The sequence below is a fragment of the Patiria miniata genome, unplaced genomic scaffold (genome assembly GCF_015706575.1).
Source record: "Patiria miniata isolate m_02_andy unplaced genomic scaffold, ASM1570657v1 HiC_scaffold_8, whole genome shotgun sequence".
Classification (NCBI taxonomy): Eukaryota; Metazoa; Echinodermata; class Asteroidea; order Valvatida; family Asterinidae; genus Patiria; species Patiria miniata.
Genome location: NW_024037075.1, coordinates 9,058,006 through 9,086,004, shown reverse-complemented (window position 1 = coordinate 9,086,004; position 27,999 = coordinate 9,058,006). Strand labels below are relative to the sequence as shown.

Genomic DNA, 27,999 nt, shown 5'->3' with positions numbered 1-27,999 from the left:
CGATATTCAAGAAGATCTCATCGACAACCTAAGGCTGTAGCGTCCATTCCATTGGCCGAATCCTTCTCCTGGAAAGGGCGTCGGCTTCCGTGTTGTCCATGCCTGGGATGTGTGTGGCTGTTAGCGTTATATTGGAATCCCGGCACCAATGGAGTAAGTTCCACACGAGGAGGCAGAGTCGGGCTGACCGTGTACCTCCTTCGCGGTTGATGTATGCCACCACTGTGGTGTTGTCGCATTAAGGACATGGTGGCCTTGGATAAGTTGACGGAAATGTCGGAGAGCATTGGTTAGTGCCTGCATCTCGAGGACATTGATGTGTAGATTGTCTTGATGTGGGTCCCACTTCCCTGCGATTTGGCACAGATGAAGTGTGGCCCCCAACCAAGAAGGGATGCATCCATGGAGATGATTTTCGTTGGTTGTGCTTTGGGGAAAATCATTCCACACGCAATATTTTGTAGGTCCGTCCACCACTGGAGATGTGGATGGAGAAAGGAAGCGACCGGAACCATGCGATGGATGGAGTGGAGCTTCGGACGGTAATGTGCAAGGAGGTGGAGCTGGATAGGACGCATGCGTAGTCGACAATTCAGAACGAGGTCCACCATGCTTGCCATAAGCCCTGGTAATTTCAGCCATGCTGCTGGGGCTGATGTCTCCTGGAGGAACATTTGGACGCACTGTTGAAGATTTTGTATTCGTACATCTGTTGGGAAAGCCGTGTTTGTTTTGAGATTGAGCACGGCCCCCAGGAATGTCGGTGTTTGTGTAGGGGTTAGGTGTGATTTCTTCTCGTTGATCAGGAACCCCAGATGTGTGGTAAAGGAAAACGTTTTGTGCAGGGCTTGGTAGGCTTCTGTCCTTGAACGGCCGACAATGAGCCAGTCGTCCAGGTACATAAAGATTGTGATGTTGTTTCTGTGCAGAGCTGCCCCCACAGACTTCACGATCCTCGTGAAGACTCGTGGGGAAGTTGACAGACCGAACAGGAGAGCTGTGAATTTGTATGTTAATCCCTTGTATTGAAAACGTGGGAACTCGTAATGCTGTGGGTGTATGGGCACATGTAGATAAGCATCTTTCAGATCGAGGGATGTAGCCCATGATGGAGTTGGAATCGAGTCCAGGATTATTCGGAGAGAATCCATATGGCAACGCTTTGGGCGAACAAATTTGTTGAGTGGTTTCAGGTTCAAGATCAGTCGCCACTTTCCTGTGTTTCCTTTGGGTGTTAGGAAAAAGGTCGACAGAAAACCGGACGTTTCTCTTCCCGGTGGAACTATACGAACTGCATTTTTGGTAAGGAGAGACTCGATTTCCTTTTCCAAGGCCAGGCGTTTGGCTGGTTCGGATGGAACCTTTGTTTGACGAATTATGGTGTCCGATAGGGGGGTGCTCGTAAACTCTAGAATATATTAACTGGATCGTTTGAAGCACCCACCGATGGAGACGGCCTGGGACCAGGACCCTGCAATAGCTTTTAGGCGGCCGCCCACGGGTCCGTGTATGGGAGGCGGCTGAAACTTCTAGAAAGTCATCGACGCCAACCCACAGGGAACTGGGAGGCCGGTGGCTTGTATGACTGGCCACTCGAGTGGTAGGGTTGGCCCCGGAGCTGGTCCGATGGGAGTGTCGTAGCAGATTCCGATGGGAGTGTCGTAGGGCTGTCAGCTGGTGGTTGGTTAAGGCTTAGGCTTACGCGCTTTCGGCTGGTCCGGACTGGACTTCGATGTTGACTTGCGGAGATTTATCTTGTCCGTCGCCTCGATGCGTTTCGCCTCGGCTTCCAAAGCCTTTTGGAATTCGCCGGCGAAAACGTCCGGTCCCATGAGAGGGACAGATTCTAGTCGTTTCTTGGCTCCTTCCGATGGGAGGAAAAGAACTTCTAGAATGTTGCCTCGGCGGTAGAAAGTCGTCAAAGTCGAGATGCGTGTGAATTGTTCCAGGGATAGACAAAGGGAGTCGTCTCAGCACCAAAAGGCTGCGGAGAGCATATCGAAAGGAATTGTGGTCTCGTCCTTGCAGCCCCTGACAAGATATTCGGACAGTAGGAGCATGAAGGACTTAGCTCACATCCCAAATCTGGAGGCTTAGTCGGCCTTCTTGAGAACAGTCTCCAGTTTGTTTCGGATAGGATCGGCAAACAGATTGTGAGATGAACTAGGTGCACTTCCGTTCGCGGCCAACTTATCTTTGGCAGAGTCCGGCACTTGTGGCACTGTCAAGTAACCTTCGAAATCTTTCGGGGGAAAGCTGAAATACGCATTAGCCCGATTATCAAAGGCTTTCCAGTCTTTGAGGTTGGCGATGTTCTGGATGTGTTTTACATAAAACTGGTGAAGCGGAAGAGCCGGGAAAGGCGTAGCACGTCCCGCTGGTTCATCCGATGCTGTGTGCTGTTTGAAAGACTGTTGCGGAACGGGATCTGGTTCCGGCGTAGTCGATTCTGGCAGGCCCAAAACGTGGATCATATCACATTGGACAAGCCGAAATTGAGTTTCCAGTGGGGAGAGGTGTCGAGTATTCATGACATCTTCACCATCGTCCTCGTCTGATCGAGAAGGATAAAGGGAGCCCATTGCCGAAGACCCAGCTTGTACCTCGGTGTCCTTGCGTTTACCACGATCCTTAGGACCGGGTAACGGATCCCCATCGGAGTCGGAAAAGTGAGCAGATGGGAGAATGGAAATGGCTGGGGGCGAAGAAGTATGACTCACAGTATGTGGAAGATGTAACTGATCACGGCGAGTCCTGCGTGGTTCATGCATAGTTGATGGGGTGACATTGGGGGCGAAATCAGGGGCAAGTTGTCTCATGGCCGAGTCGTGTAGTTCTGACCGTTCAGCGCCCATGCGTGTCGATAAAGCGATGCTGGGGGCGTAATGACTCACTCCCTACGCGTGTCCATCTTTTGGGGCGAGTTGACCCGCGTAGGGAGCGAACTGTCTCGCAAGTGGGGCGCATCTTCCTGCGGGAAAACTCGCCGCTGACATGGCCGAAACAGAGGCCGAAAAACGCCTAGAAGGCTTGGGGAAAAATCGGCCGTGGAGACTGACCCCGAATGTTTACGGCGTCTGGCCCGGTATTGGGATCAGTCTGAGGAACTCTGATTCTGACGAGTAATAATAATAATAATAATAATAATAATTACACATTTATACCGCGCAACATATCTGTCCAGAAACAGGACACCCAAGGCGCACATCAGGAAAAAAAAATTGGAGGAAAAAAGGTTCGAATCAATGAATGAAGCATTAATCAAATCACGAGAAGGTTTTGGTGTATAAGAAAGTCTTCAAATTTGACTTAAAACACAGTAGGGATGCAGTTTCGTGGATGTCTCTTGGGAGAGTGTTCCAGACTCGTGGTGCAGCTACTACGAGTGACCTGTCTCCCCACGACCGTCTTGATCTGATCTCCGACAACCTGTGGATGCTGCTGGAGCGAAGACCTGAACGGCGGAGAACATTAGTTTGAAAAAGCTCCAAGATGTACAGTGGAGATTGACCGGTAATTGCCTTAAAGGTTGTCATGGCAAGTTCGTATTGAAGTCGCTGTTTGATGGGGAGCCAGTGTAGTTGCTTGAGGATTGGTGTGATATGTGATGAAGACCGGGAACCGGAGATAAGACGTGCAGCTGTATTCTGCACCTTTTGCAGTCTCTTGATCTGTCGTTGAGGTAACCCAAATAATGTGGAATTGTACAAGTCTAGACGTAACAACGTCTTTTACGGTGAGACTTCCCGTTCTTGGCCTGGCGACCGCGTTTTTCTCCCGAAGAGGGTTCAGAAACTGGCGGTGGCGCGGGTAGTCTGGAACAGCTGGAAAACTCTGGAGTTGAAGATTAACTCCGAGGCCGCTGTAATTATCCCAACGGCGGGCCGAATCCTGGCGGGCCGGTGGTAGTTGGAGCCCACTCGGCTCGTGAAGCGGAGTAAGCCGGGGGGTCATCACCCATGGGGGACCCATGGGCTATCTCCAGTTGCCTGGTCAAGCCAAACGTGCCGGGGGCCTTGGACACGGAGCTCGATATGGCTTGTTCGGAGGCCGTGGAGGGCAATTTTGCGAGGGGGGGGGGTCCCCGTTTGCCCTTGCAGCTGACTGTCGAGGCTCGATGCTTATGGCTCTTACCGACAGGATGCTTATTCAGCTGTTTTTCCCTGTATTAAATGGCTGGTGGGGTGGGCTGACTGTAGCCCGGTCCTCGGCCTGTGCGGTCAACATCACCCGTTTCCGAGCGACGGAGTGAAATCTGCAGGCGGGGAGGGGTGCCTTCAGCAGATTCACGGTCGAGGTTACGTCCAGGGGAGGGGGGGTGCCTCCCGACCTTGTGCCTCTAGAGGGGCTGGCGGTCCCGTGGAAATTCCCTCCACGGGGCCCGTCGGGCCCTTAGCCAATCTCTTTTTGACGGATCTTTCCATTACAATTAACGTAAGAAAATTGAACGAAAATTCGTACTTACGGAGATCGAAACTCAGACAAATGAAGATAAACTCTACTAATTAAATTCAAAGAAATAAACTTGGACGTTGGATGGTGAAGAAAACCCGAGAATTTTTTTTTCCCGGGCCAGAAAATGATCTTTCACCATTCGACGCCAGGAGAACAGAGGGAGCTAAGATGGCGGTCGGGCCGCGGGCACGGTGGGTAGCCTATTGTGTGAACCATAGACATATACACGACATTATCTGCTTTTACGTTGTGAACTCTATGAGCAAAATGGGCTGCGTCATGCGTCCTGGCGCAATGCCCAAATTATCATTTGGCTTCGATTTACGCACATACTTCATATGTATACCATGTATGTTCAGGCCAGTGGCCCCAACGCACTTGTGCACCACTTAGTTGTTTTTTTTCTCACATGTGTACGGGACCAAACGATTCCAAATAACGCGCGCAGTGAGACTGCTCTCATCATGGGCGTGATCTTACGCGACGAGTCACGCCAATAATGGGCGTGATCTTACGCGACGAGTCACGCCAATAATGAGCATTCACGTACATTTTGTAATTTACATTATGCTGTATGCTTAGCATTTTGCTCACAGGCGCAATAGCAAATGTTGTGTCTAGTTTTTATTATATGTCTATGGTGTGAACTCTTAGCGGATGTATTGCGCCCTCTAGGGAAATATGCATAGGTAGTGGCTCTACGGGTAAGATGAGCACTGTAAACTCAATATTTTAAGATCGAAATTGTCCCCAAAAAAATTAAATTTAAAAACATCAAAAATTTTGAATGGCCCGTAACTCCCAAATAAAATTCAAAAATTTACTGGGAATATGAAAAGATCTAGCAAATCAAATCATGAATCTAATATAACGTAAATTTGGCATAAAATAAATGAATTGATTTGGGAACTTGTTGGGGGGGGGGGGCAATTTCATGGCGATCGTGCTTTATATCCCTTTCATAAAATACTTCAATTTGTGATCAACACACCTTGGAAATGTATGGTTTTTGAGTAAAATCCATACATGTACACATGTATATCTATTTTGTGATAACCTTGTGGAGACGTTATTCACCTATAGCAATTGCTCTGTGGAGAGGTATACAATCTTTTGTTCCCTATTGTGCACATGTCTCCAGAGGGTACAGTGTATCAAATTGTGCTGATGGTGTAAATCGAGGACACACACGTGCAACACCATCGATAAATCGAGGACAGAAACCAAATCGAGGACTCCTCGATTGGAAAACATGTACAAAACCAATGAGAGCTTTCGCGAAAAAGTTATTAAGTGAATAAACAATTGGAAAAGGGAAGAGGAACAAAGAAAATCCTCAATTTACACCATAAACAAACTGGCATAGGTGTGTGAGTTTGTCTGCACACACAACAAAGATGGTCACACATGTGGGCAAAATATACCACGATAATTGCAGCTTTAGCGAGTATCAAATTTTTCTCAAAAACAACACATCCAAAACGTATTGACGAACTTTTCGGTGCAAGTAGGCCATTGGTATGTACCGGTACATGGGCTTGAAAATGTGACACTTTTTCACGCTACTGTTTTCATGGTTTTGTTTATAGGTTTTACCAAATATTTGAATATTTGATCATCATTCGAATATGCGATCATCAACCGAATATTCAAATAGCCTTTTGCTGATTTTTTGGGTGAATATTCGAAAGATAAAAAACTACTGATGCTATTTTAATGGTAAAGTTGCTGCGTTTTGTTGTCATGCAGATGCAACTATTTGTTGATATGCAATAACTTTGTTTGTTGATGGCAGTTCAGCGTTTCCATCTTTTTAGCAGGTAAAGCCATTGACAGTTATAAACTACGCAAAACACTCCTGCGGCCCATAACATGGACCATAAGAAGATCAAGAAGATGTACAAGGGGGTCCTGAGGCCCGAGTCATTTGATGATCATAATCAAACTTATGAAATATATCAAGAGAGCAACCCTGCAACAACACTGCATACAATGATATAGATTATTGGATGGCTTTGAGGGGGTTTCGACTCGTGCAATATTGTTATAGTGAGTGCAATATATTCTTGTATCCCCCGAAAAAAAATAGCCATCCAAGGTTATTATTACTATTTACATTAGGCTGACTAGCTTGATCCGCAAAAAATAAATTTCAGGATACTGCCTTTATTTCTCAAATTTCGTTGAATTATCGCACCGCTCGAAGCTGCCACTGTAGGTGTTGATAACAGTGCGTGTACACCCTGCTAGTGCTGTGTGCTGCATCCCCATTCCGCGCACTACGCTCTGTTGACTGGTTGACTGTGACTTTCTATGCTCTGGATTGAGCGGGAACCAGCGAAAATTCCCGGTTGACTGCAATAACAATATTATTGAAGTCATCCGAGTACTTCATTGACATAATATTGCAGTCATCCAGGTACTTTTTATGAAAGCATACAATACGCCTATTTATTTTTAAAGCTGGAAGCCTGATATAATAGTAATGTACAATGTAATGACCACCAATCACGTAATGTGTACACAGGACCAAGAAAAACATCTCAAGATAGGAACAGAATGTAATGTCAAATGCCACCAGAATGACCAAATAGAATGTATAAATGTCGCTGATATTGAAAATATGGCAACAGCATAGACAAATAAGGCCATCACTGTACACTGATAAGTCCCCCTACAAAGGAAAAACAACTGTGCACACACTATTGTACAACGCAACTTCCAATAACGGATCATCTGAATAATAGCTAGTACAGCACTTCCGCCATTGAAGGGGGTCTTCTATTCATGATAGAAGTGACAGTTTGCCCGCACTGGTGTATAGATATTTAACATATTTACCTGAGCAAAGAGTTTGTACATGGGTTCCAAAATAAACTCCACAAAGCTACGCTGGGCTGTACTGACTGGAGATTTCTTGGTAAATTTCCGGCTAATAGAAGAAAAGGAAGTAATAAAAACATACACTTTAATTCTCATAATTCACATTTTTTAAAGGTGGTTGATGTTGAGTACGTAACAGTAATAACTGGGAAAATAACAATAATTACATGTATTGGCACCTTCCTTCTACATTTACTGGGACTGAGTAATTTATAAGGTGTTTTGAAATTTCACTCATTGTAATGATATTTATAACAATGCATTTTGATGCAACCGGGCTGGAAAAAAAAAGCTCTTCGTATCCATGTTGTTGCGCTAACACAGCTTGCATTGAGTCAATTGTCTCCCACAGAAATGTGTACATTTCTGTTGGAATTGATGAAAAATGCTTGTGGTAACTGTGATCTCGTCCAAACAGTGCTCGTAGTAATCATATGCGATTGTACACAGTTCAATGAGATTTGAAGGTTTGCATGGTGAAAAGGTAATAAGATAAGTGGTTTGCGGTAGCACCATGTGGTAAATCTCTTATGTGAGTATGTGTGGTTCTGAAAAGAACCAGAGAAAACTCAACATTTTAGACAGTATGCCCTGTCCCTCGTCAGTACACAGTTCCCTAGTCCATAAACAGAAGGATCTTCTGGTGATCCACGTGGATAGGTATAAAATGAAGATAGACATCCTTCAGTTTGATGGAAGTTGCCCACCAAAGTGTCTTCAGAGACTGGAGAACAGTTGAGAACATTTCAATCTGGAAGTGCTTTGGTCTGATGTGAATGTTAAAGTAAAGCTGAGGGTAGTTCCAGGTGGAAGAAGACAGACTTGTATTCGAGTCACCATACATTGAGTGCGAGTCTGCGTTACCTCTCCTGAGTCCGAGTCATGCATGTCGAGTTCAAGTCTGAGTCACAAGTCACAAAGGTTGAGTCCAAGTCCAAGTCCGAGTCACATTTAATGTATGTTGGAAATAAGGTACTACTAAAACCTCACAGTGGACATATGTCAATGTTTCCATTTTTCACAGATTTTATCTAATTTAATGAACTTGAAATACATGTACCGTAATTTTCGGAATATAAGCCGCGGCTTATACGTTGAATTTGCCCATAAAAATGTTTACTGCGGCTTATACACAGGGCGGCTTATACGCCGAGACTTGAAGAATAAAAATGACATTTACATGTGTATTTAATGTACTGGTACAAGAAGAGACGTGTTGCTGAAATAATTATCAATTAAGAAAGTCATCAACAAACCTAAAGCACGTCCCACAAAAAGATACCAAGCGGTAAAAAGTACGGCTAGTGAAAGCTGTCCCTTGGACATCGACAACCGGCCGTAGGTGATGCTGCCTATGCTGCATGCGTGCTGCATGGATTCCCCATGGACCACACCATTTGTTGTCATAAAGGGGTGCACTTTCTTGCGAACAATAATTACCAATATTTCCCCAGTTTAAAAATAGGAAAAAGACAACTAATACTTTTTATGGAGTTTGAAACATATCTTTATTTGATAATCAGTTGTTCAACGTCACAATATAATTTTTTTTCTTGAAATGTATTCAAGAAACGATGTAAAACTCAAAACAGGGGTGAAACCACCCCTACGAAATTAATGGATTCGTTCACAAAAATCTCGGCATCTTTTTGACTGTTTTCGAAGAAAGTTACGATCCAAACTTGAAGTTTTGACGTTACTACTTGTTGGTAATCACAACAATTTGATAAGTTTTGCTGTAAAAACGGACTTGTTTATCCTTTAGGACAAAACAACTCAGGGTCTGTTGCCACAAAGCAGGATTTGTAGCGCTCCAGTCAGACAACACATGGTGGGTTGCATACTCTCTCAAGTGCTGGGGGAAAATAATGTCATTCGCCGGCACAGGCTCACTGACGAGCCAGCCGGCAGCAATTCCCGTTTTTTATTTCTCATCATCAATTTCCATATTTGTTTGTAAGAGTAATCGACTGTAAATGATTTGACATAACATTTGTGGCCCATTTATAGCTTTCGTAGTGCAAATGGAACTGGTTCAGAGCATTTTGACTAGAATTTGGAGGCCTTACAAAATTGAACCGCTGCGGTTGTTGCGGCTTATACGCCGATGCGGCTTATACGCCGACTTCAAATCTTAATTTGCAGATTTTTGCGTGCTGCGGCTTCCGCGCGGCTTATATTTCGAAAATTACGGTATTGTTGATGTCCCCTAACTTGGCGTGGCCCCCTAACGTGGAGCACTTTGATTTTTCGTCTCTAGATCCTTGCTATGGCAAACATTTTACCTGTAATTTCACAGTAAGTGAAATTTTATCAGGCTCTAAACATTCCCGGTCAGTTAGCAGAGATATTTATTTTGGCATTATTTTCCGATTTTATTTCAAAGTGCACAAGTGAACGCTTTAAAAATGAGCCCAAAAATAAGAAAATTACTTTTCCGACAAACTTCTAGTTGGGTATCAGAGAAAAGAATGATAGTTTATCAAAAATGTTGAACTTTAAATATTTTCTCAAATCTTGAGGTGGGCTTTTCCAAGAGTTGTCAAGTGCGCCACATTAGAAATCACTCAGCCGATTTTGTGCCCAATTTCCAGATGCCACCGTTTCTGAATTGCGGACTAAATTTCATGACACTGAAATTGTTCACAGAGGTTCAACAGCAAGCATTATTTAGCTTAAAGCACCAGTATTTAACTTAATTCATTGAAGGTTTCGCAACACAGCATGGGGAAAGTCGGGGAAGCGTTGAAGTGCGCCAGGCTAGGTAATCTGGTTCCAAACACTATCAACTTCAGAAACATAGAAATTTTGGAAATAAATTTAGAATAGTCGGATTTGCCACGGTGCCTGCCACGTGCGATCAGCTTTACCGGAAAAATTCTCTAGGTGATCCAAATGCACATTTTTTTTGTACGGGCTGTGTGATCGTTATTTACAAGCTGATAGGAAAATTCATTACTCCATCGTCCATTTCTTTGAGACCAATGAGAACCCAAATTAATTCTTTTTAATGCTTTTTATTAAGTCCTTAAATTTAGATAATTCAATTAAAGACTTTCAGGACCCGCAGACACCTTGAACTGATGACCAGACTGCAGAGCATGTATTTATCAAGCACATGTTCACCATCCGCAAGAATTCAGGTGCAGATCCAGGGAAGGGGTTTGGGGGTTAAAAAAAACAGCTCTGTCAAAAATTAGTGTTTCTCCACAGAAATTCATAAAAAAAATGCTAACCCCCCCATCCCCCCCTCTGACACCCACATATTATTATACGGGTATTAATATACGCCTAAGCCCAAAGTAAGGACAGAGCCTGCTGGGTTACAAGGGGTTTTGTACACTATCCTTTAATACAGTGTTAATAATTGTCACATTTGAACAGCACCCCCATTGAAAGTATGGTACGAGTCACATTGGTTGATGCTTCTTGCCGTGTTTAGGGTTCACAGCTTAGTACATCCCCTGCAAACAAGGAATCACTATCGCCACCTCTCTTTCCAATGATTCCACTCCGAATAAATAACATTTTCAAATAAATAAACCAAACCTCGCCTTCTACTCACCCAAAAGTGAATTCCATGCAGTCCGTCGATTTTATTCTTTAGATAAAATTTGCGTCAGGGTGATGTAAATTCAATATTGGGTTTTGCCCTTCACTGACATATTTTTTTTTTATAAACAATGTAAACTCAACTAATAGTTTGGTTGCGGTACCTGCTGCTATATCAGATTCCAACCAGCCAGCCGATCCCGGCAAGCTCGGTGGTCAAAAGGTAAGATATCTCCATTAGTAAACAGGAGGTCGTGAGTTTGAGTCCCACCCGAGTGATTATTTCCCACAATCACTCTGGACAACACTGAGTATACATGTACAATGTTTAAATTTGTCAGTACTGTTCGGCCAAAAAAAAATGTTACTATACGGTAATTCTAAAATAATGCACTACCAGAGGCCACTTTTCTGTCAATGGCAATATTGTTTGTGAATCATTCCAATCCTTTTAGGGGGGTTAAAGCCCTTATGGAAATCACACACGACAAACAATCATCAAGCGCCGCAGTCTCGCTCACGCAGGCCACGTTTCCCGCCACAACAAACCCGCTGCTAAGCTCCTGCTATGGTCGCCCAAGGCGAAGCATTGCATCAGCCAACCACACATCACTCTGAAGACGCTCCTGGAGAAGGACACTAGGCTTGAAGGAAACAATCTACTCTTTGTAATGAGGGACAATGTAAAACACTCCAGTGTCCCATAATATCGATTGCTGCATGCAGACTTTTAATAGCCAGCATGCTTTATGTGCAACTTTAGACTGGTGCAGCATGCAGTTGCAGCTGGTGCGTATAACTTGATCGGCAAGTTCCCCCCTACTAAGGTTTGGGCTGATTCTACTAGCGAATACCTACCTGTCGAGTACTCCTACATATGCATTATTCCCTAGAGGGCGCCAGCCATACACTAATGTTTATTACCTACAGTGCCTTGCGGCCCGCCCACCATACTTCTTTTTTTCCCTAGCGTAAGGTGCATAAATGGACGCGTACGTGAAAGTGGGGAGATGTGTAGGCACTCTATGGGATAGTATTTGCTAGTAGAATCGGCCTACACCTTGGGGGGGGGGGGGGATTCTACTGCGCTCTACTTACCCATAGAATATTACTACAGATGAAGAATAGCACCGTTTTAGGTAGGTGGGTTCACGTACAACATGAGAGTGTATGATGTGGAAGACAGGCTGCAAGGAAGCGTGAACCCTAAGCCAACAAATTAAACTCACTAAAGTAAACCATATGAGTCAGCACTTACCATAAGGGGTTTATTAAAGCCGTCACTGGTTGGTACTGCAGGGTACCACTTGAGGGATCAGACAGGACACCAGAACTTATCCTCTGGGACAGAGGAGAAGGACTTTATATCAGGAACGAAGATGTCAGGCCGGGAGAATGTAGCCGACTTGTTCTTCATGAGAACGATAGTTCTTGGCAGTGCCAACCGTAAGGCTGGACTGGTAGAGGTGGAGGAGGAAATCGCCAACTTCGACTAGAGTTGTAGCGAATGGATCCACCGCACGCCATCTGCATCATTTATAGAAATACCGTAGTCCGCTGTCGTAAACAGTTCGGGCTGACTGACATCGACTATGGGCCGCATTGGCGGCAGCCTCCTGAGAAAGTCCAGCATGTCTGAAGGAACACTGGATAATGGCCAGCACGCCAGGTGTAGGCTCATCGGTTCTGGGTAAAGCAGGCCTGACTAAAGTTGACGAAGAAAGTCTGGCCAGTGTGGGAGGATGAGCAGGGCCTGTTAGAGAAGGCGGACAAGTCGTGGGAACTACGGATGTTCGCCACGCCAGGGGATCCGGAAATCTGGAAGAGTACACCTGGAGCTGGCGGTTCAGTAATGTTGCGAAAAGATCAATGGAAGGACGATCTAGCTGTAAAAAGATTGTCCGTGTGACACAGTTTGGGAGCCTCCACTCCGTGGGGTGAATCCAGCCCCGGGAGAGAGCGTCAGCTGTGGTGTTGTCTGTGCCCGCCAGATGGACCGCTCTGGGAGAGAGACGGCATGCTGGCGACAACAGTATGCTGACGTCATGCTGATGGACTGCGTGAGCAGCTGCTGCCCGCAATTCACCGATGATGAGCCAGTCGTCTAGATACATGAACACCTGTAGACCTTGACGATGGAGGGCACTGGCTAATGTTTTCACAATTCTGGTAAAGACTCGAGGGGCTGTGGACAAGCCGAAAGGAAGGGCTTGGAATTCGTATGTGGTGCCTTCGTAGGAAAATCGAAGGAACCTGGTGTCGTCTACGTGGATCGGAACGTGCAGATACGCGTCCGTGAGATCCAGGGAGACTGCACAGCGAGGGACCCACAGAGAGTCGAGGACAACAATGAAAACAACTTGTCAGTCAATGAACCTATTCAGTTTTAATTGGCACCGTGATATCGCTTGCGAAGTTCAGCACTGCGGTTTTTATACCAGCACACCATTTTTTGTGTTTTCACGCGCTGCATGAGGTGGCTAAAGTGGTTCCCGGGCTATCAGAGGGATTCTTTATGATGGCTCTCGTGCCGCCTGAACGAACAAGGTAGACAATAGGTGTTTACCAACCCATGTGCCTTGTTCAGCAAAGCACCGTAGGCGCTACAGCTGACCGATTTCAGCCAAGCAAAACAAAAACAACATATGGTAGATTAGCATATTCATTAGCGTGACTCGGCGTGACATGGCATGGGTCTCGGTATCGGCCAATGGAAGCTGGCAAAAAGGGTGATATTTGTTATTAATTAACAACTTGTGAAGGGGGCTTTTATCCAATTCGGGACAAATTTCACCCCTGCATTAAGAAGTGGTCATGTAAATGTGGAAGCAAGCGGCTTGCAGCCTGTGCGAAGCCTTGCTAGATGGGTACGGCGTGAGCTACTTGCAACCTGTGCGAAGCCTCAGGCACATGGTCTCATACCGTAAGAACCGGTGAACAGGAGTGAGGGACTGGCAAACTGTGCTGTGCCCTTAACGACCAATGAAATACCAAGAAAAACTGACCAAAATATCACAAAAACTTACTCAACTTGTAGAAACAATAATAGAAGACAAATAGTAGAATAAAACTATGAACTTAACTATAAAAATGGCCGAGTAAAGACTGAGAAAAAATAAGCAAAACGAGAGCTCTGTAAATATATGTCTTTCACAAAACGCCACTAAGAGAAAAGAGGAAGTATGGCAGGCGGGCAGGCGGGCGGGCGGGCCGCAAGGTACTGTGGGTAATAAATCTTAGTGTATGGCTGGCACCCATTAGGGAATAATGCATATGTAGCAATACTCTACGGGTAAGTAGAACGCAGTAGAATCAACTATTCGAGTATTCTGACAAATGCACACTGACTGATACTTGCATACTGAATTATTCGTACATGAACAGCCCAAAAATATCCCGGTTGGAGTTCTGATCAGGTTGGCTGGAGAGTTATTTATCCGATGAACGGCTTGAGCAGACAGATTTCTTTTTTCATGTTGGTGACGTTCGCCATTGTATAAGCACAGCGAGATAAGGTTTGTATGTGTGTAATTCACACGATGTACACTTTCGTATGTGTCACTGAAAAAAACATAGAATGAGTATTTTTATTTGGGGCCTTTTTGTGAGACATGCAGTGAGATGTTTTGTTTTCAGTTGTTTTGTTTTGTTTTGTTGTTTATTGGTGAAATTTGTGAGTCTGAATGAAATCTTGACTCACAGATGGAATCAGAATCGATTCCCAAAATGTTGAAGACACCCAGGCCTAGAAATCTTAACAAAGTTTAAAAGTGCCCAAATTTTACCAAGCGCTTTGAGGTAAAACTTAAATACATAAAGAATATTTTAATTTCACTATGTGAAGGCAAAATCACCAAGCTTGGACTTTTGAATCATTACAGCCAATAGCCCGGTTCATACTTCACACGAAAGCAAGTGCGAAGCAAAATTCATGTCGTCAACAATGGTGGACGCACTTCAAACGTATTGTTGACGTCAGGAAGTATGAACCAGGCTATAGTCATGCTTGTATGCATGTTATAGCCCATTCCAACTCACGTCTTAGGATTGAAGTAGATATCACCCCAGAGTCGCTTGGCAAACTCCCGATGGTCAATGCCTCCGTAGCAATCAGCATAGATCTTGGCAAAGGATGCAAGAGTGAAGCACATGCTATACTGTGAACTGGCAAAACAGATGTTGCCCAGCAATGGTGACACCATCATTGGCTCTGCCTCATCAGAGTACACACTGGAGAAGAAAGAAAAACATTCTTTTATTTTCTTTACAATAATATTTCAAATAAAACTTGAGATTTGCCTTTGTTGAGTTACAAATGCTGTGTGATCGGGCCAAGAACTACTTCATAGGACAGTGCCCAGATGTGAATACTTTTATGCCACAACAGAAAAACGGTTGTGAAATTCAGCCTTTTCAGTAAGGGCAGGCTTCAAAATTGAGCCCTCGCGAAGTCAGCGAAGTTCGCGAACTAATATTGATTCCAAGTTAGGAGTAAACTTCGAGCTGTGCAGGTTCATTTGCATCGCATGACAATGCGCCTTTGTTATGCTAAAACTATGCTAATATGCTACAGCTGCTGGGTTCGCGAAGTGCGCGAAACTGGCGTACGCGGAGTTCGCGTAAGCTACCGGTCAGTGCTCCGGTAATATTCAGGCTTAGTTGCGTCGGCGGTATTTGTTAAACCAGGAGCTAGCAAGGCGCTGTGTTCCCGAATATTTTTTGATAAGTGGCAAATTTCCGTCACATCGTTTGATAATGTTGACAACTTGAAATCAACTTCCTGAAATCGGAATTAAAATTCTTGCCGCAAGTTTCTTGGCCCTTGGGCAATATTTTAACTTCACACCTGCGGTATTCATCAAGCACAAAGACTGCCAAAATGTATTTTCAGAAAGCGTTTCGCCTCAAAATACGATCTATATTATTTGTATATGAACTGCACTTTTTTTTTATATAATTAAGCACCGATTGTCGTGATACGGAAAAGTGTACTATCCATGGCTTCCGATTTCCGCATTCTGTAGAACTTATTTACTGGTGATGTTGTCTGCATGTAGCCCTTTCTATTTTTCCTCCGTAAGGTAGAATTGAAGAGGAGTATATCAGGCCTAATACGTTTATCAATAAAACAACTTCAAGTTGCTGCGGATCTCCCCGGCCATGCTCAGAGTTTCACTCCGAAAATAAATACTTCCGTCTTTTTTGAAATGCCTTAGCAGTACATAACAAATTTTCTTTTGAAGGAGGTAATGCACCCAAACGCAAATATTTTAGCCGAACAATTATTTATCTTTATGCTTAATGACCGTAAAAGCAATTAAAATATCAACTGTAATTTTAGAGGGATAATAAAAAGCGTCCAATTAAGATAGAATAAATCATTTCCCGTTTCTTCAAAACATACATTTATATGGAAATTTCGTTACAGAATTGGAAAGAAATTATTATAGTAAGACACTGAAGAGAACGGTTAAATCAACTTTGACTATGCAGTTTAGAAACTGTTTTATGAATATTTACGAAGCCGACACACGTCACTAGATATCCTTGACAATAATGTTACTATGGAAATGCCTTGCACTAGTTAACCTATATATGGGATGTTTGGGCGGTTCTTATTGCCTATCAGTGAACTCCAGTTTGGCGGGAACGTTTTCACAGCTCGTCGCATTGGTGGTGACACGCCGTCGTCATGACGATCTACCTGTCTGTCTTGCGCTTCACAAGTGCCCACGCTCTTATTTGGGCAAGGAGCCAAACCAGCCAGACCAGTTTTGCGCCAGGCATCGTGTGGAGTTGCCGACGGCTGTTTAATGTGCAGGCTGTTGGGCTGAAACGCGGAGTTCGCGAACCTCATGCTCAGCTAGCTAGCTAGCTGTGCTGCCGTCGTGATCCCTGTATCAAAGGATGGGCCAACATGTAAAAGGTCGCATGGGAGCTGACTTCAAGCGCAATTGTAATGTTTTTGGATTGTACAGTACAATGTGTGCATGCACATGTATGTTGTTCTATATCATGTATGATTGCATTTTTACTCCGCATGGAATTCTGAAGCCTTTTACTTCTATGGGTGGATAAATTGTGATTCAGTTTTTGTTTTCTTTATTGTGTTCGGGTGAACTCATAAGTCTGAAATAAAGCAATTTTGAGGAGGGGGTGGATTTTGCATGCTTGTACATTATTATTATTTTTTTTTTTACAATTTTTACAATTTTCTTCTCGTCAAAGATCTCCATTAGGATCTGTACATTTCTAATATGATTGTTCTTTTACACTGAAGTTCAATGAGTAAATAAATATGAAATTAGTAAGTTACTTTATTATTGCATCATCGAACTCAAAGTTCACTGAGATATTATGTTGAATATGAGCTAGGCGGCAGGGTTTTGATTTATGAACGGGAATCAAAAACTATAATTATTATAATATACACGATTACCTTAAATTGTATGATAATTGATACACATCGAAGTGAATTGGGCATAATAATAATGGAATGTAGACACTACACGTATCATGGGCGGCTGCAGAGTTGGTCTGCTACTGCTACAGTACTATAGGCAAGATGATTAGTACATCAACAACATGTAGACTCATCTGATCTACGATGTGAAGACTCAGTCGGCCAAGGAAGGCAAAATTCTGCACCTCGTTCGTGTCATTTCTCACTGGACACGGGTGCTTCTTTGCATTTGGTGATAGACTCTGTAATGTTCGCGGGAGCCCTATCACATGTGCATGTGTTCCCATAACCTCAGTGCATTGTTCGGCCTGGAGCTGACTACGGTTATTGCGTGCTCATGCATTGCGTGCTCAAAATGGGAAAGTCCCGAGTTATTTACATGGCTGTTCATGTACAAGAATTTTTGTCATTCAGGCCGACAGCGTAAACGAAATAAACTAATAAAAAGCTGCGAATATTTTCCACAATAAATATACTGTACTGAATATGGGTAAGTTCAGTTGAACAGCTACTTCGCAGCTAGTGTTGGTAGATAACAAATTAGCACCATGTTCAATTCGCTGGGTAAAACGAAGTAAATCAGCAACCTCTGGAAGCAGCCCAGAAAATTCATCCATGGTGTGGTACTGCACCAAGGAGCATAGAGCAAAGAATGCAAGGACGAACTTGTTCTTTTATTTACGTCTTGTGTCAAACTACATCAACCAGTATTTGTGTGCTTCTCTATGGTTACGATGCGTCGAGCCGGTTGATTTGCGTTGACAGCTACAGCGCCGCGGACTTCGCGAACCTGTGCTACCGTCGTGATCCCTGCATCAGTACATCAACCAACGTGTAAAGGTTGCAGGGGGAGCTGACTCTAGTGCTACGCTGCAGCACAGATGCACACACTAATCTTGTAGACTATCTATTGTGTACCGTCCAAGCCACTACATGCTATGCGTGTACTTCACTACTTGTTTATGTTGTTCTGAAGGCTCAATACAAATGTAATTACTTTTTTTTCCTTCTCGTCGTCGAATCCTCCAGCATTTCCTTTTACTATAAGTGGGCACAAGTCATTTGGAGGTCTCGATATTTTTACGGCTTTGTTTTGTACGACACCGACAGTAAACGAAATAATCTAATAAAATAATACATTTTTTTTCACAATAATTGTTTTAATCAACATGGGTAATATGGTTAAAAAAAAAAATCACGAAACCATTTTTTTCGAGACTTCCATAAATGGGAGCGGTTTTATTTTTCATTTCAAATTCACTTATTATTCTTCAAAGATGTTGGATTAGGGCGTCCGACGAATATCATTTTTAGCGAAAAATAAAATTATCCTATTTTGTATCACCATGATGAAAATTACACAACAAAATCAATGGAGCTTGAATCAGCTAGCTTCATATGTGTTTGCATTTTGGAGATACAACAATTTAAATGGCCGAATTTGGAGTTTCAATTCAGTGAGATTTACATTATACTTGTATACTTTAAGCATGCTTTAAAAATCTTAATTCTGTTCCGGGAAAAAAATTCCAAATGGTCACAATTTATGGCCAACCGTCCGTTTTTCCCCCTAAATTCACACTGCACCAGACCAGCCGTCCCTTCGGAATGCCTTGATATCGGCGCCCAATATACGCAGTCAGTAGTTCGACCCAAAGGAACGGGCATTATTAATCTGAGCACACGTTGCGCAGGAAGTCAGGTCCCATGCAACCTTTATACGTTGATCGATGTATGTTGGCACGGGGAACACGACGGCAGCACAGCTGAGGTTCGCGAACTCCGCGTAGCTACGTAGCCTGATACAACCTGTACAGTAAACAGCCGTCGGCAGCTCCAAACGACGCCCGCATGCTTTGTCATGTCTGGCGCAAAAGGATTCTGGTCAGTTTGGCTACTCGCCAAAATATAAGGGTGTGGGAACTTGAAATTGTCACCGGCGCTGCGCAAGACAGACAGGTTTATCGTCATGACGACATTTCACCACCAATGAGATGAGCTGGGAAACGTTCGCGCCAAACTGATTTGATTGATAGACAATAAGACCCGCCCACACATCCCATATATAGGTTGTCTTGCGCAAGGCATATCTATAGTAACAATGTTGCCAAGGATATTTTAGTGACGTGTGGGTTTCGTAAAAATTCATGAGTGACAGTTTCTGTACTTCCCGATAGAGAGTTTATCAACAGTTGTCTTCAGTTTATTCGCATTTCTTTCCAAACCCGTTTTCGGTTAAACCAAAGGTAATAAAAATAATTACATGTACAATGTATTTCAATCATTTAATGTTTCATTTACTTGAACCGTGTTAAGCATAATACCGTAATTTAGGTTCCCGGGTAGTATTGTAAAAAAGTAATCAAAATAATTATTACACTTAATGGAGAGAAAAGTTTTTAAAACGATCTTTTAAAACGATCTTTCGTGTTTTTCCGTTAATTGGTTTTTGGACAATTGGTGTTTCCTTCAACTTTATTTTTGACAATTGAGTGATTGCATTATATAATACCAAAACATCTATATAATACCAAAACAGAAAGTTGTCCAAATATCCGTTCGGTTGTTTGACTAATTCCTGCAATAAAAAAATCGACATTTCACATGCTACTTCTGGACACTGATTGCGAACAGTCTCTGTTCGCAATGTACCAAAACAGAAAGTTGTCCAAATATCCGTTCGGTTGTTTGACTAATTCCTGCAATAAAAAAAATCGACATTTCACATGCTACTTCTGGACACTGATTGCGAACAGTCTCTGGAAAATACATCGGCACGCATGTTCGCTGACTTCGCGTTATGATAATAAGACGTGCAAGTGCTGTGAATTATTCAGTACGACCATTAACATAACAAAGGCGCAAGTTTCGCGCTACCTCATTAACTTGACCACGGATGGATGAGTAGCTCCGCGAAGTTCGCAAACTTGCTAGCTCTGGAAATATTCGCGAAGTTCGCGAACAGTTCGCGTAATCAATTTTGAAGGCTGCCCTAAAACCATTCATTTTCATTTGAAAAAAAAAATGCATTTTTTTGATATGCAAAATGTCAGTGCATGTGATGTACATGTATGTACATAACCGTTGAAAGGTATGTATGTAAATGACAGATTTTTTGTTAACAATTAATTTTAAATATCTATACATCAATTCAAATATCACTACATGGATATTTAATTCAAGTATTAACAAAATGTGTCATTTAAAGCCGGAGTCCATCATTTGCAGCTATCCAAAAAAGTAACTGGCTTAATTATTGTTGAAAAACATACTGGTTGAAAGATAGTAAGGGAACTAAACTCCCTGTGAAATTATTCTTTCTGGCAAGCTCTCATTTTGAAGAAATCAACGAAAGAAGGCCTTTCCAACAGTGCGTCTGAAGAAGCACCGTAGGAAAATTTAAATTAGTAGTTCATTTTGTTATTCGGCGCACCGCGCGCAAGCATTGGCACGACGCACAGACGCGCGCAGTTGCTATAATTCGTCGGATCAGTGCGCGACATCGCGTATAGCTGCAATTCAAAACAATTCTAAACATGATCTAGCAACTTTTGATTTGAAATTGAGATCCTAGAATACTGTTTTTCTCGGAATATACAGCTGAAGCTGAGCTGAAACTTCATCAGGTTAGTTTTTCAGTATCCTTCATTAGATTTTGAACACTTTTGTTGCTTCAAACGGACAAAATGCACAAATTACAAATGATAGACTATGTCTTTAAAACATACCATCCAACAGCTATGTACATGTAAATAACAGGTACTGACATTTTTCATACCCAAAAAATGCATTTCTTTTTAAATGAAAACGAACGGTTTTACTGAAAAGGCTGACTTTCATGATCCTTTTGTCTGTGGTGGCATGTTTGATTTTGGACAACTAATTTTCTAAGCACTAGAATTAAAAATAAAATACTTAACTATCTTATCTAGAATTAGTAATAAAATACTTAAAGATCTTATAAAATCAGGCCTCGATCTTCAGCAAAAAAGGGGCAGGCCACTTTGGCCTTGCCCCCATCAAAATTCCACAGGGCACCAAGGCCAACTCAAGGGGGCACCAAGGCCAATCATTTCAAAACCTTTAATTTACATTTATTTACAGCCAGTGTATACACACCTATTTTCTAGGTCACATAAAGTGAGTTTGCCCTTAATTTTGTTCTGAGAGTAGCCCACCGGGCTAGTAAATTGTGTTTTTAACTAGCCCGCAGAAACTTTTACTAGCAAATGAAATGTTTGAAAAATACATAACAATCAAAGCAGGTTTAATATTGACTACTGAGAAGGTTAACTTTTGTTCATGGCTAGAAATCACTGTCGCTGGTAGTGCAGGGCTCGAATTTTATGAAAAAAGTACTAGACAGCAGGCCTTGTAACTGAAGAATCTTACTGGACCTGAACTATTTTAACAAGACCTGTGTCATAAAAAAGAAAAAAACAAAATGCTATCATTTACAAGTCACCCGTTTCGTGTGTGCACTTGGCTAGTTCCCCAGGAAAATTAGTCTTTCTCTTGCCAGCGGGCACTGCAGTCCTTCATTTAAAGAAAATCCAATAGAGCTATCGCTCTCCTCAAATTCTTGAGGAGAATAAATGGATTTTAAGGAGAGCGATTTGCTCTCCTTAAAATCCACGGATAAACAGTGGTGACACGACAGTAAACTTTGTTTTTGTTTCGTTTTGAATATCAGGATTTATTCAAGGGGCTGCATTTTTATTAGTTTTTGCATAATAATATGCTCAAGTGGCGTAACTTGTTTCGTTTTTGTAAAACAAGGTAAAATTAATATAAAAAACCTAACTAAATGGAGATTAATAAAAGGTTTGACTTTTGCTATACGCTTTCATTTTTTAATACAGTCGTCAGTTGGTTCATCACTTAATTATACTTGAAAAATGGAGTTAATAAACGGCACATAAACATGATAAAGCAACTGAATATTTGGTTTCAGATTTGTTAAAATTATATGAACATTTTCAGCCTGAACTTTTTTCATTGCAGCTACGAAAGCTATCCAAAAGGGCCTGAAAAATGACATATCGAAAATATTTGCCATTGATAATCGTAAAAATAATGGAAAATGCAGGTCAATGATACCATATGCACAATGCAGGTCACGATGAGAAGCTGGCTAACAATGTCTGAACTTTGCTTGGTACGAGTACGAGCGTGCCATGATGCACTGTGTGTTGTGGGCCGGCAATGAGCTTCGTTTTACGGTCGGAGATTTCGGTAAAACACAGTGCATCGTTTCACTTCATATACCAGTAGGGCTTCCTCGAAATAAATTCATCAACACAAGAAATACATACACAGACAACAGAGATCAAGTTCTGTGATTATAAGCTTGCAAAGATCGTCTTTCTCTATCGATGTTTTCTTGGCTTTTTTACGATGTCTATTCCGTCCGGCCTGCACGCAAAACACTGTGTAATCAGCGTGCATGCACCGCGCGCAACTATTGCATTGACTGGTTACCGCATTTCCATTACGCCTTCTTTGGCCCTTAGTGCGCGGCACAGCGGGAACCAGTCACTGCTGCACTAGCACGTACGGGCCCACGTGTTTTTATACATCGATGCAGCTCTGTATGTATATGTACGTACGTACGTCTGTAACTGGCATGATGGCAGCTTCATATGTACGAACACAACAGCGATAACCATAAAAAGACGTGTACATTTGTATTATTTCGCCGCGACTAGATGTTTATTGAATGGTGTTTGTATGCACAAATCCTCTACACAATATCCGTGATGTACATGTATGATTGTCATGACGGCACATGCAGAGGTAAAATACAAACATGGCAAAAGGGCACGCTGGCCAAGTTGGCCGCGACATGTGTATTTTTTGAAGGGGCATTGCGGCCAAGTTGGAAGGGCATGCGGCCATTGGCCGCGGTGGACGCGGTAAAGATCGAGGCCTGTATGAATACTTAAAGCAAGTTTCATATTAAAGAAAATATATTTGCCAAAAAGTATGTGAATGGAAAGTCTATATTACAAACAAAATAGCTGTTTGTGTTGGTCTAGTACCAATACTCACCTCATTAGCCCATTGATCTCTGTAATGATGTTTCGCAATTTGTAATAGGCATCTGCAGGTGGTAGTTTCAGCTCTAGCACGAGCCTGTCAAGCTTATTGATACATATGGTGACTGCCACCTGCTCTTGTATAGCATGCTTAATGAGACGCTCAGTATTCAACATGATACCCTCAGCTGCATCTACAAATATCACAGCACCATCACTCAGGCGGAACGCTGCCGTCACTTCATCAGAGAAATTGACGTGCCCTACAGAAAGAAGGCATTACAAAAAAATAGATTATGTCTGTTTGATGAACAGAACATTTCTGCATTATATATTCTATATGTTTTGGACACTTTTTAAGCTATTTTGTCCACTGCAGTCCAGCAACTGTTCAATTTAAAGAGGTTATGGAATGCCTGAAGACGTTTCCGTAATTTGTTGGGTATATGTAGCCTAAGGTGTGATGAAATACAAACGACTTTTGTTTCTGTCATGAAATGAATACAAAAGGTACGTTTGAGAGCTGTTTTTCAGATCCTGTTTTGGCCCGAACGTGCATTTTGTGTAAAAGTTGTCGCTGGGGGCAGCAAACAAAACATGGTAAAATCATGACGTAATAAACAGGACTCACGATGCAGCATAGTTCCAGCGAAACTTTTTGCAAATCAATCCACGCAACGACATGATTTTGTTTACAATCCACTGAGCAACATTTTGTATGGGCAGCCACATGCTCCATAAATTCAACCGTAGTTGGCAACAGCTTTTACTCTTGAAATCTTAATTGACAAGTTCATAATTTAAAAGAGCGATTTCTCCATTGACTCTTTGGTAGTTTCTGTTGATTATTCAGTGTTTTGATAGGTACAAAGTAATATTTATAGATTGTGGATCATTCTTTTGTGTTTGCCCTAACGGCCAACCATAGTAAGAAATGTCTATTACATCAACATCGTTCACATACGCTATGTCTTTTACATGTAGCACGTAAAGCTGGAAATTCACACCACATTTTTTTTGCAATAAATTTCCAATTTTCCCATCCGGGTGCCAGCATGGAGGAATAAAAATCCTCCACGGTGCCAGTTTGTCCAAAACACGAGATCGGATTTCAGCCGAACGGACAGAGCGCTGATACATGCACTGTACATTTCATACGGCAAGACTTTACAGCTTCCTTTTTTCAAGAGAGAATTTGGAATTGTTACATGTCTGTACAGAAAAACAATGGTAGTGCTGTACTGACACCCAACAGCGACAGTATAACTATAAGGCGACCGTGTGATGAGCCATATTCTCCAGCCAGCCCCGGCCGCCCCAGCCCTGCTCCACTGGGGCAGGGACGGGACCACACTCTATTTTTCACAGTGCATGTAAGAGAGCTATAGATGTTCTGTTAAGCTTCAAAGTTCAGGTAAGGCCAAAAAAAAAAGTCTCCGGTTTCTGGTATGGAGCTTGCCCAAAAAGTGGTGCGGCGACGCAGCTTCTTTTTTTTTTACCTGATTTTTTTTGTCTCAAATGTCGGCTGATGACTGCAAATGGTGCCCGACTAAACTTAGTGCAAATATATGGGAGTCCAGAGAGGCCACATAAAGCTGATTCTCGATCAAAACCCCATCTAAAAACACATTAAAATTGTGCAGCAGCAGGATTCCAGTCAAACCAGTGAGTTTGGCGGTTTTGAGACATCATCTTTCATTGAAAAAAACTTTTTCATTTTGCCGACGCACATGGCTACGGCGAAGCGCGCGAATACCAGAAACCGGAGACTTTTTTTTTTGGCCTAATGCCGTTAACATATTTTTAAATCGGACAATAAATAACTGCGATATGATTTGTTAATGATTTATAGAGAAGACTGTTTTTGGAATTGTCTATGGCCAATCTTGGAGAATCGTAGATATTTATTGGGAAAAAGTGGCGTCCATATATATGGCATTCTTACGTTAGTGCTGATTGTTTGTGGCAGGGCTCCATTTTTCCCTCGAATTTCGAACATGTCTTAAGTCGAGAGATTTATGAACAGAGCGTGAATATAATATTGTAGCCACGTTTACGGGTTGAGGTGAAATGGTAATCCCATAATTATGTGTGGTCTCCTGGCCTTGTTTACAGCTTTTTTTGGTAAACAATAAAGTTAACTATTTCAAAGTATGAGTAACTTCATCATTATCGAATCAGAATGTTAAAAACTGGAAAGAGAAAAGGAATACTTTTCTGTGGCAACCATATACATAACTAGAACGGCGAAGCCGCCATGGCTCGCTGTCCAAGGCAGGAGGGGAGGCTGGAGGTAGGGTTGGGGATGGGCACGATGGAAGGGGATCAGGATTCTTGTTGATGTGCCTAGGTGTAGGGGTCAGTTTTTAAATGTCAACATAAAAAGTCAACAGATTACCTAATAAATACATGTGTATATAGGTTAGCCGTCACTGTATTATGGGGGAGTTTTCCATTGTTAGGGTAATTAAGACCCAGTTGTGGATTTTTGCAGCCCCAACAGTGTCTTCTGCTCCCCATACTTGTATTATCATGGGAAAACTCTTGTGTAGTCGCCACAAATGGAGAACAAGAATGAGTATACATGTACATGTACATGTAGACACAGCACCATCACCACCTCCCCCAAACCTTACCCCATCCCAAAACCTTACCCCATCCCCAACCCGCCCCCTCCCCCACCCAACCCCCTACCCACACCCATTCCATCCTCCCCTAACCATCCCCACCCTATCACCTACACATCCCAACCCCACCCAAACTCCAATCCCTATCTCCTTCCCCCTCCCCTGACCCGTACCCTCCCCTACCCCAACCCCCTACATCCACCTACCCTATCTTCCCCTATCTGTCCTTACCCACCCTACACATCCCCATCCTACCACTTACTCGAATTCCAATATCCCGCCCACCCCATTCACCCACCCATACATCCCCACGTGACCCCATGCAACCCCTACTCTGATCCCTATATACTGTCCCCTCCCCTTATCCAACCCCTACAACAACCCATCCCTACCCATCCCCAACCCAACCCCTACTCCGATCCTATATCCCGCCCCCTGCCCAACCCCCTCCTAACCCAACCCCTACATCCATGCCCATCCTCTCCCTACCTGTCTCCCCCTACCTGTCTCTCCCTACCTGTTCCCACCCCACCCCTACAAATCCCCACCCCACCCAAACCAGTATTCCAACCCCTCTCCCCACCCCAACCTACCCCGCCCCACCCATCCTAGCTCCCCTACTCATCCTACTCACACAAACCCTAACTCCAACCCTATCCCCCACTCCACCCCACCCTCCCCTACCCCATCCCTACTCCAACCCCATAAACTAAAAGATCAACCCAGAAGCTCATGCACATCCCCAAAATGCATAGTGTACATGAACATGTTATACCGGTATACATTGTACATGTAACAATTAAAAACTTTAACATTTCCTTGAATTAAAGTTCCTCAATAAAATCATAAAATTTACTGCAATGATATGAACCTAACTGAAGTTATAAAGATGATACATGACAACTGCATTTAATTTATTTCCCCAAGTTAACTAGAACCAGAAACTTCAATATTTTTATCTGAACGCGGCCGGCCGGACGTGCTTACCAGGGACCACTTGTGGGGTACCTGTCCATTGTTGGAGGTACCCCGCAAGTGAAATCTTTAGAAATAGGGACAAAGGGACAACAATGGAGGTACCCCAGAAGTGTCCGCCCGCTGGAACGGACAGACGGACGGACAGACGAACGCCCCGACAGACGGACGGAAATTGGTATTACATAGGCTCGCATCTGCTTCGCAGCTCGCCAAAAAGCACCAGGCAACACGAAGGAATTGACCAGGGCCTGCGACTCTGCTAACCATACAACATTAGTGCCGTACGTGTATTCAAAAACAGCCTGACGATCTGCCGTCTCTTTGGACTGAATATTCACCAGAATAACCTGGGAATTGCCTGTAAATCATGAAGAAAGTTGCGGTAGATGTACATGCTCATCTAAAATTTTTAATTAACATAACACTTTGAGTTCTTGGATAAAACATTACTGTTTTTTTAACAGAAACGTCGTAGACCTACCACTCTTCACAACCGTGTTGTCCAGCGTTTTCAGCTGGACCAGTTGCAGTATCCATGTTTTTGCGGGTCTCTTTTTCAGGCAGTTTGGGCTCAAATTTATACGGAAGAACAGCTTAGAGGTCACCGTTTCCTTGTTCAATATACTCATCAAAAAAAAAAAAATGATGGAAAGGAATGTTAATCTCTGTCGATGTTTTCACTGCTTGACTCCGAGTCACATGTTGCTGGGGCGCGTGGGGCAACAGTAAACGAGTCCTGTTTAATACTACGTCACGATTTTTTTGATTTTACGAAGCTAGCATGAAGAACCCGACGACTGTTGATTTCAATTATGCGCTCGCAGACCAACAAATTACTCAAATGAATTTCAGTTTTATAAACATATAAACGCGTATTACAAAAAATTGGGAGTTTGTCATTATGATATACATATGGGTTTACTCTACAATAAAAAAAAAATTAAAAAACAAAACAACTTTCAGCATTCCACAACCTCTTTAACGCCCAACAAAGTCTGTATGA

At 42.9% G+C, this 27,999-nt stretch overlaps 1 protein-coding gene across 1 annotated transcript in view; it reads right to left on the bottom strand.

The window, feature by feature from the left end:
* Positions 1–27,999, bottom strand: part of LOC119719377 (116 kDa U5 small nuclear ribonucleoprotein component-like) — a 155,722-nt gene that overhangs the window by 67,711 nt on the left and 60,012 nt on the right. Inside the window, exons 9-11 of the mRNA XM_038188805.1 lie at positions 23,405–23,654; positions 14,929–15,120; positions 7,297–7,387 (exon numbers count right to left, since the gene is read on the bottom strand). Coding sequence (XP_038044733.1) covers positions 7,297–7,387; positions 14,929–15,120; positions 23,405–23,654 — 533 coding nt within the window. The remainder of the gene's footprint in view (positions 1–7,296; positions 7,388–14,928; positions 15,121–23,404; positions 23,655–27,999) is intronic.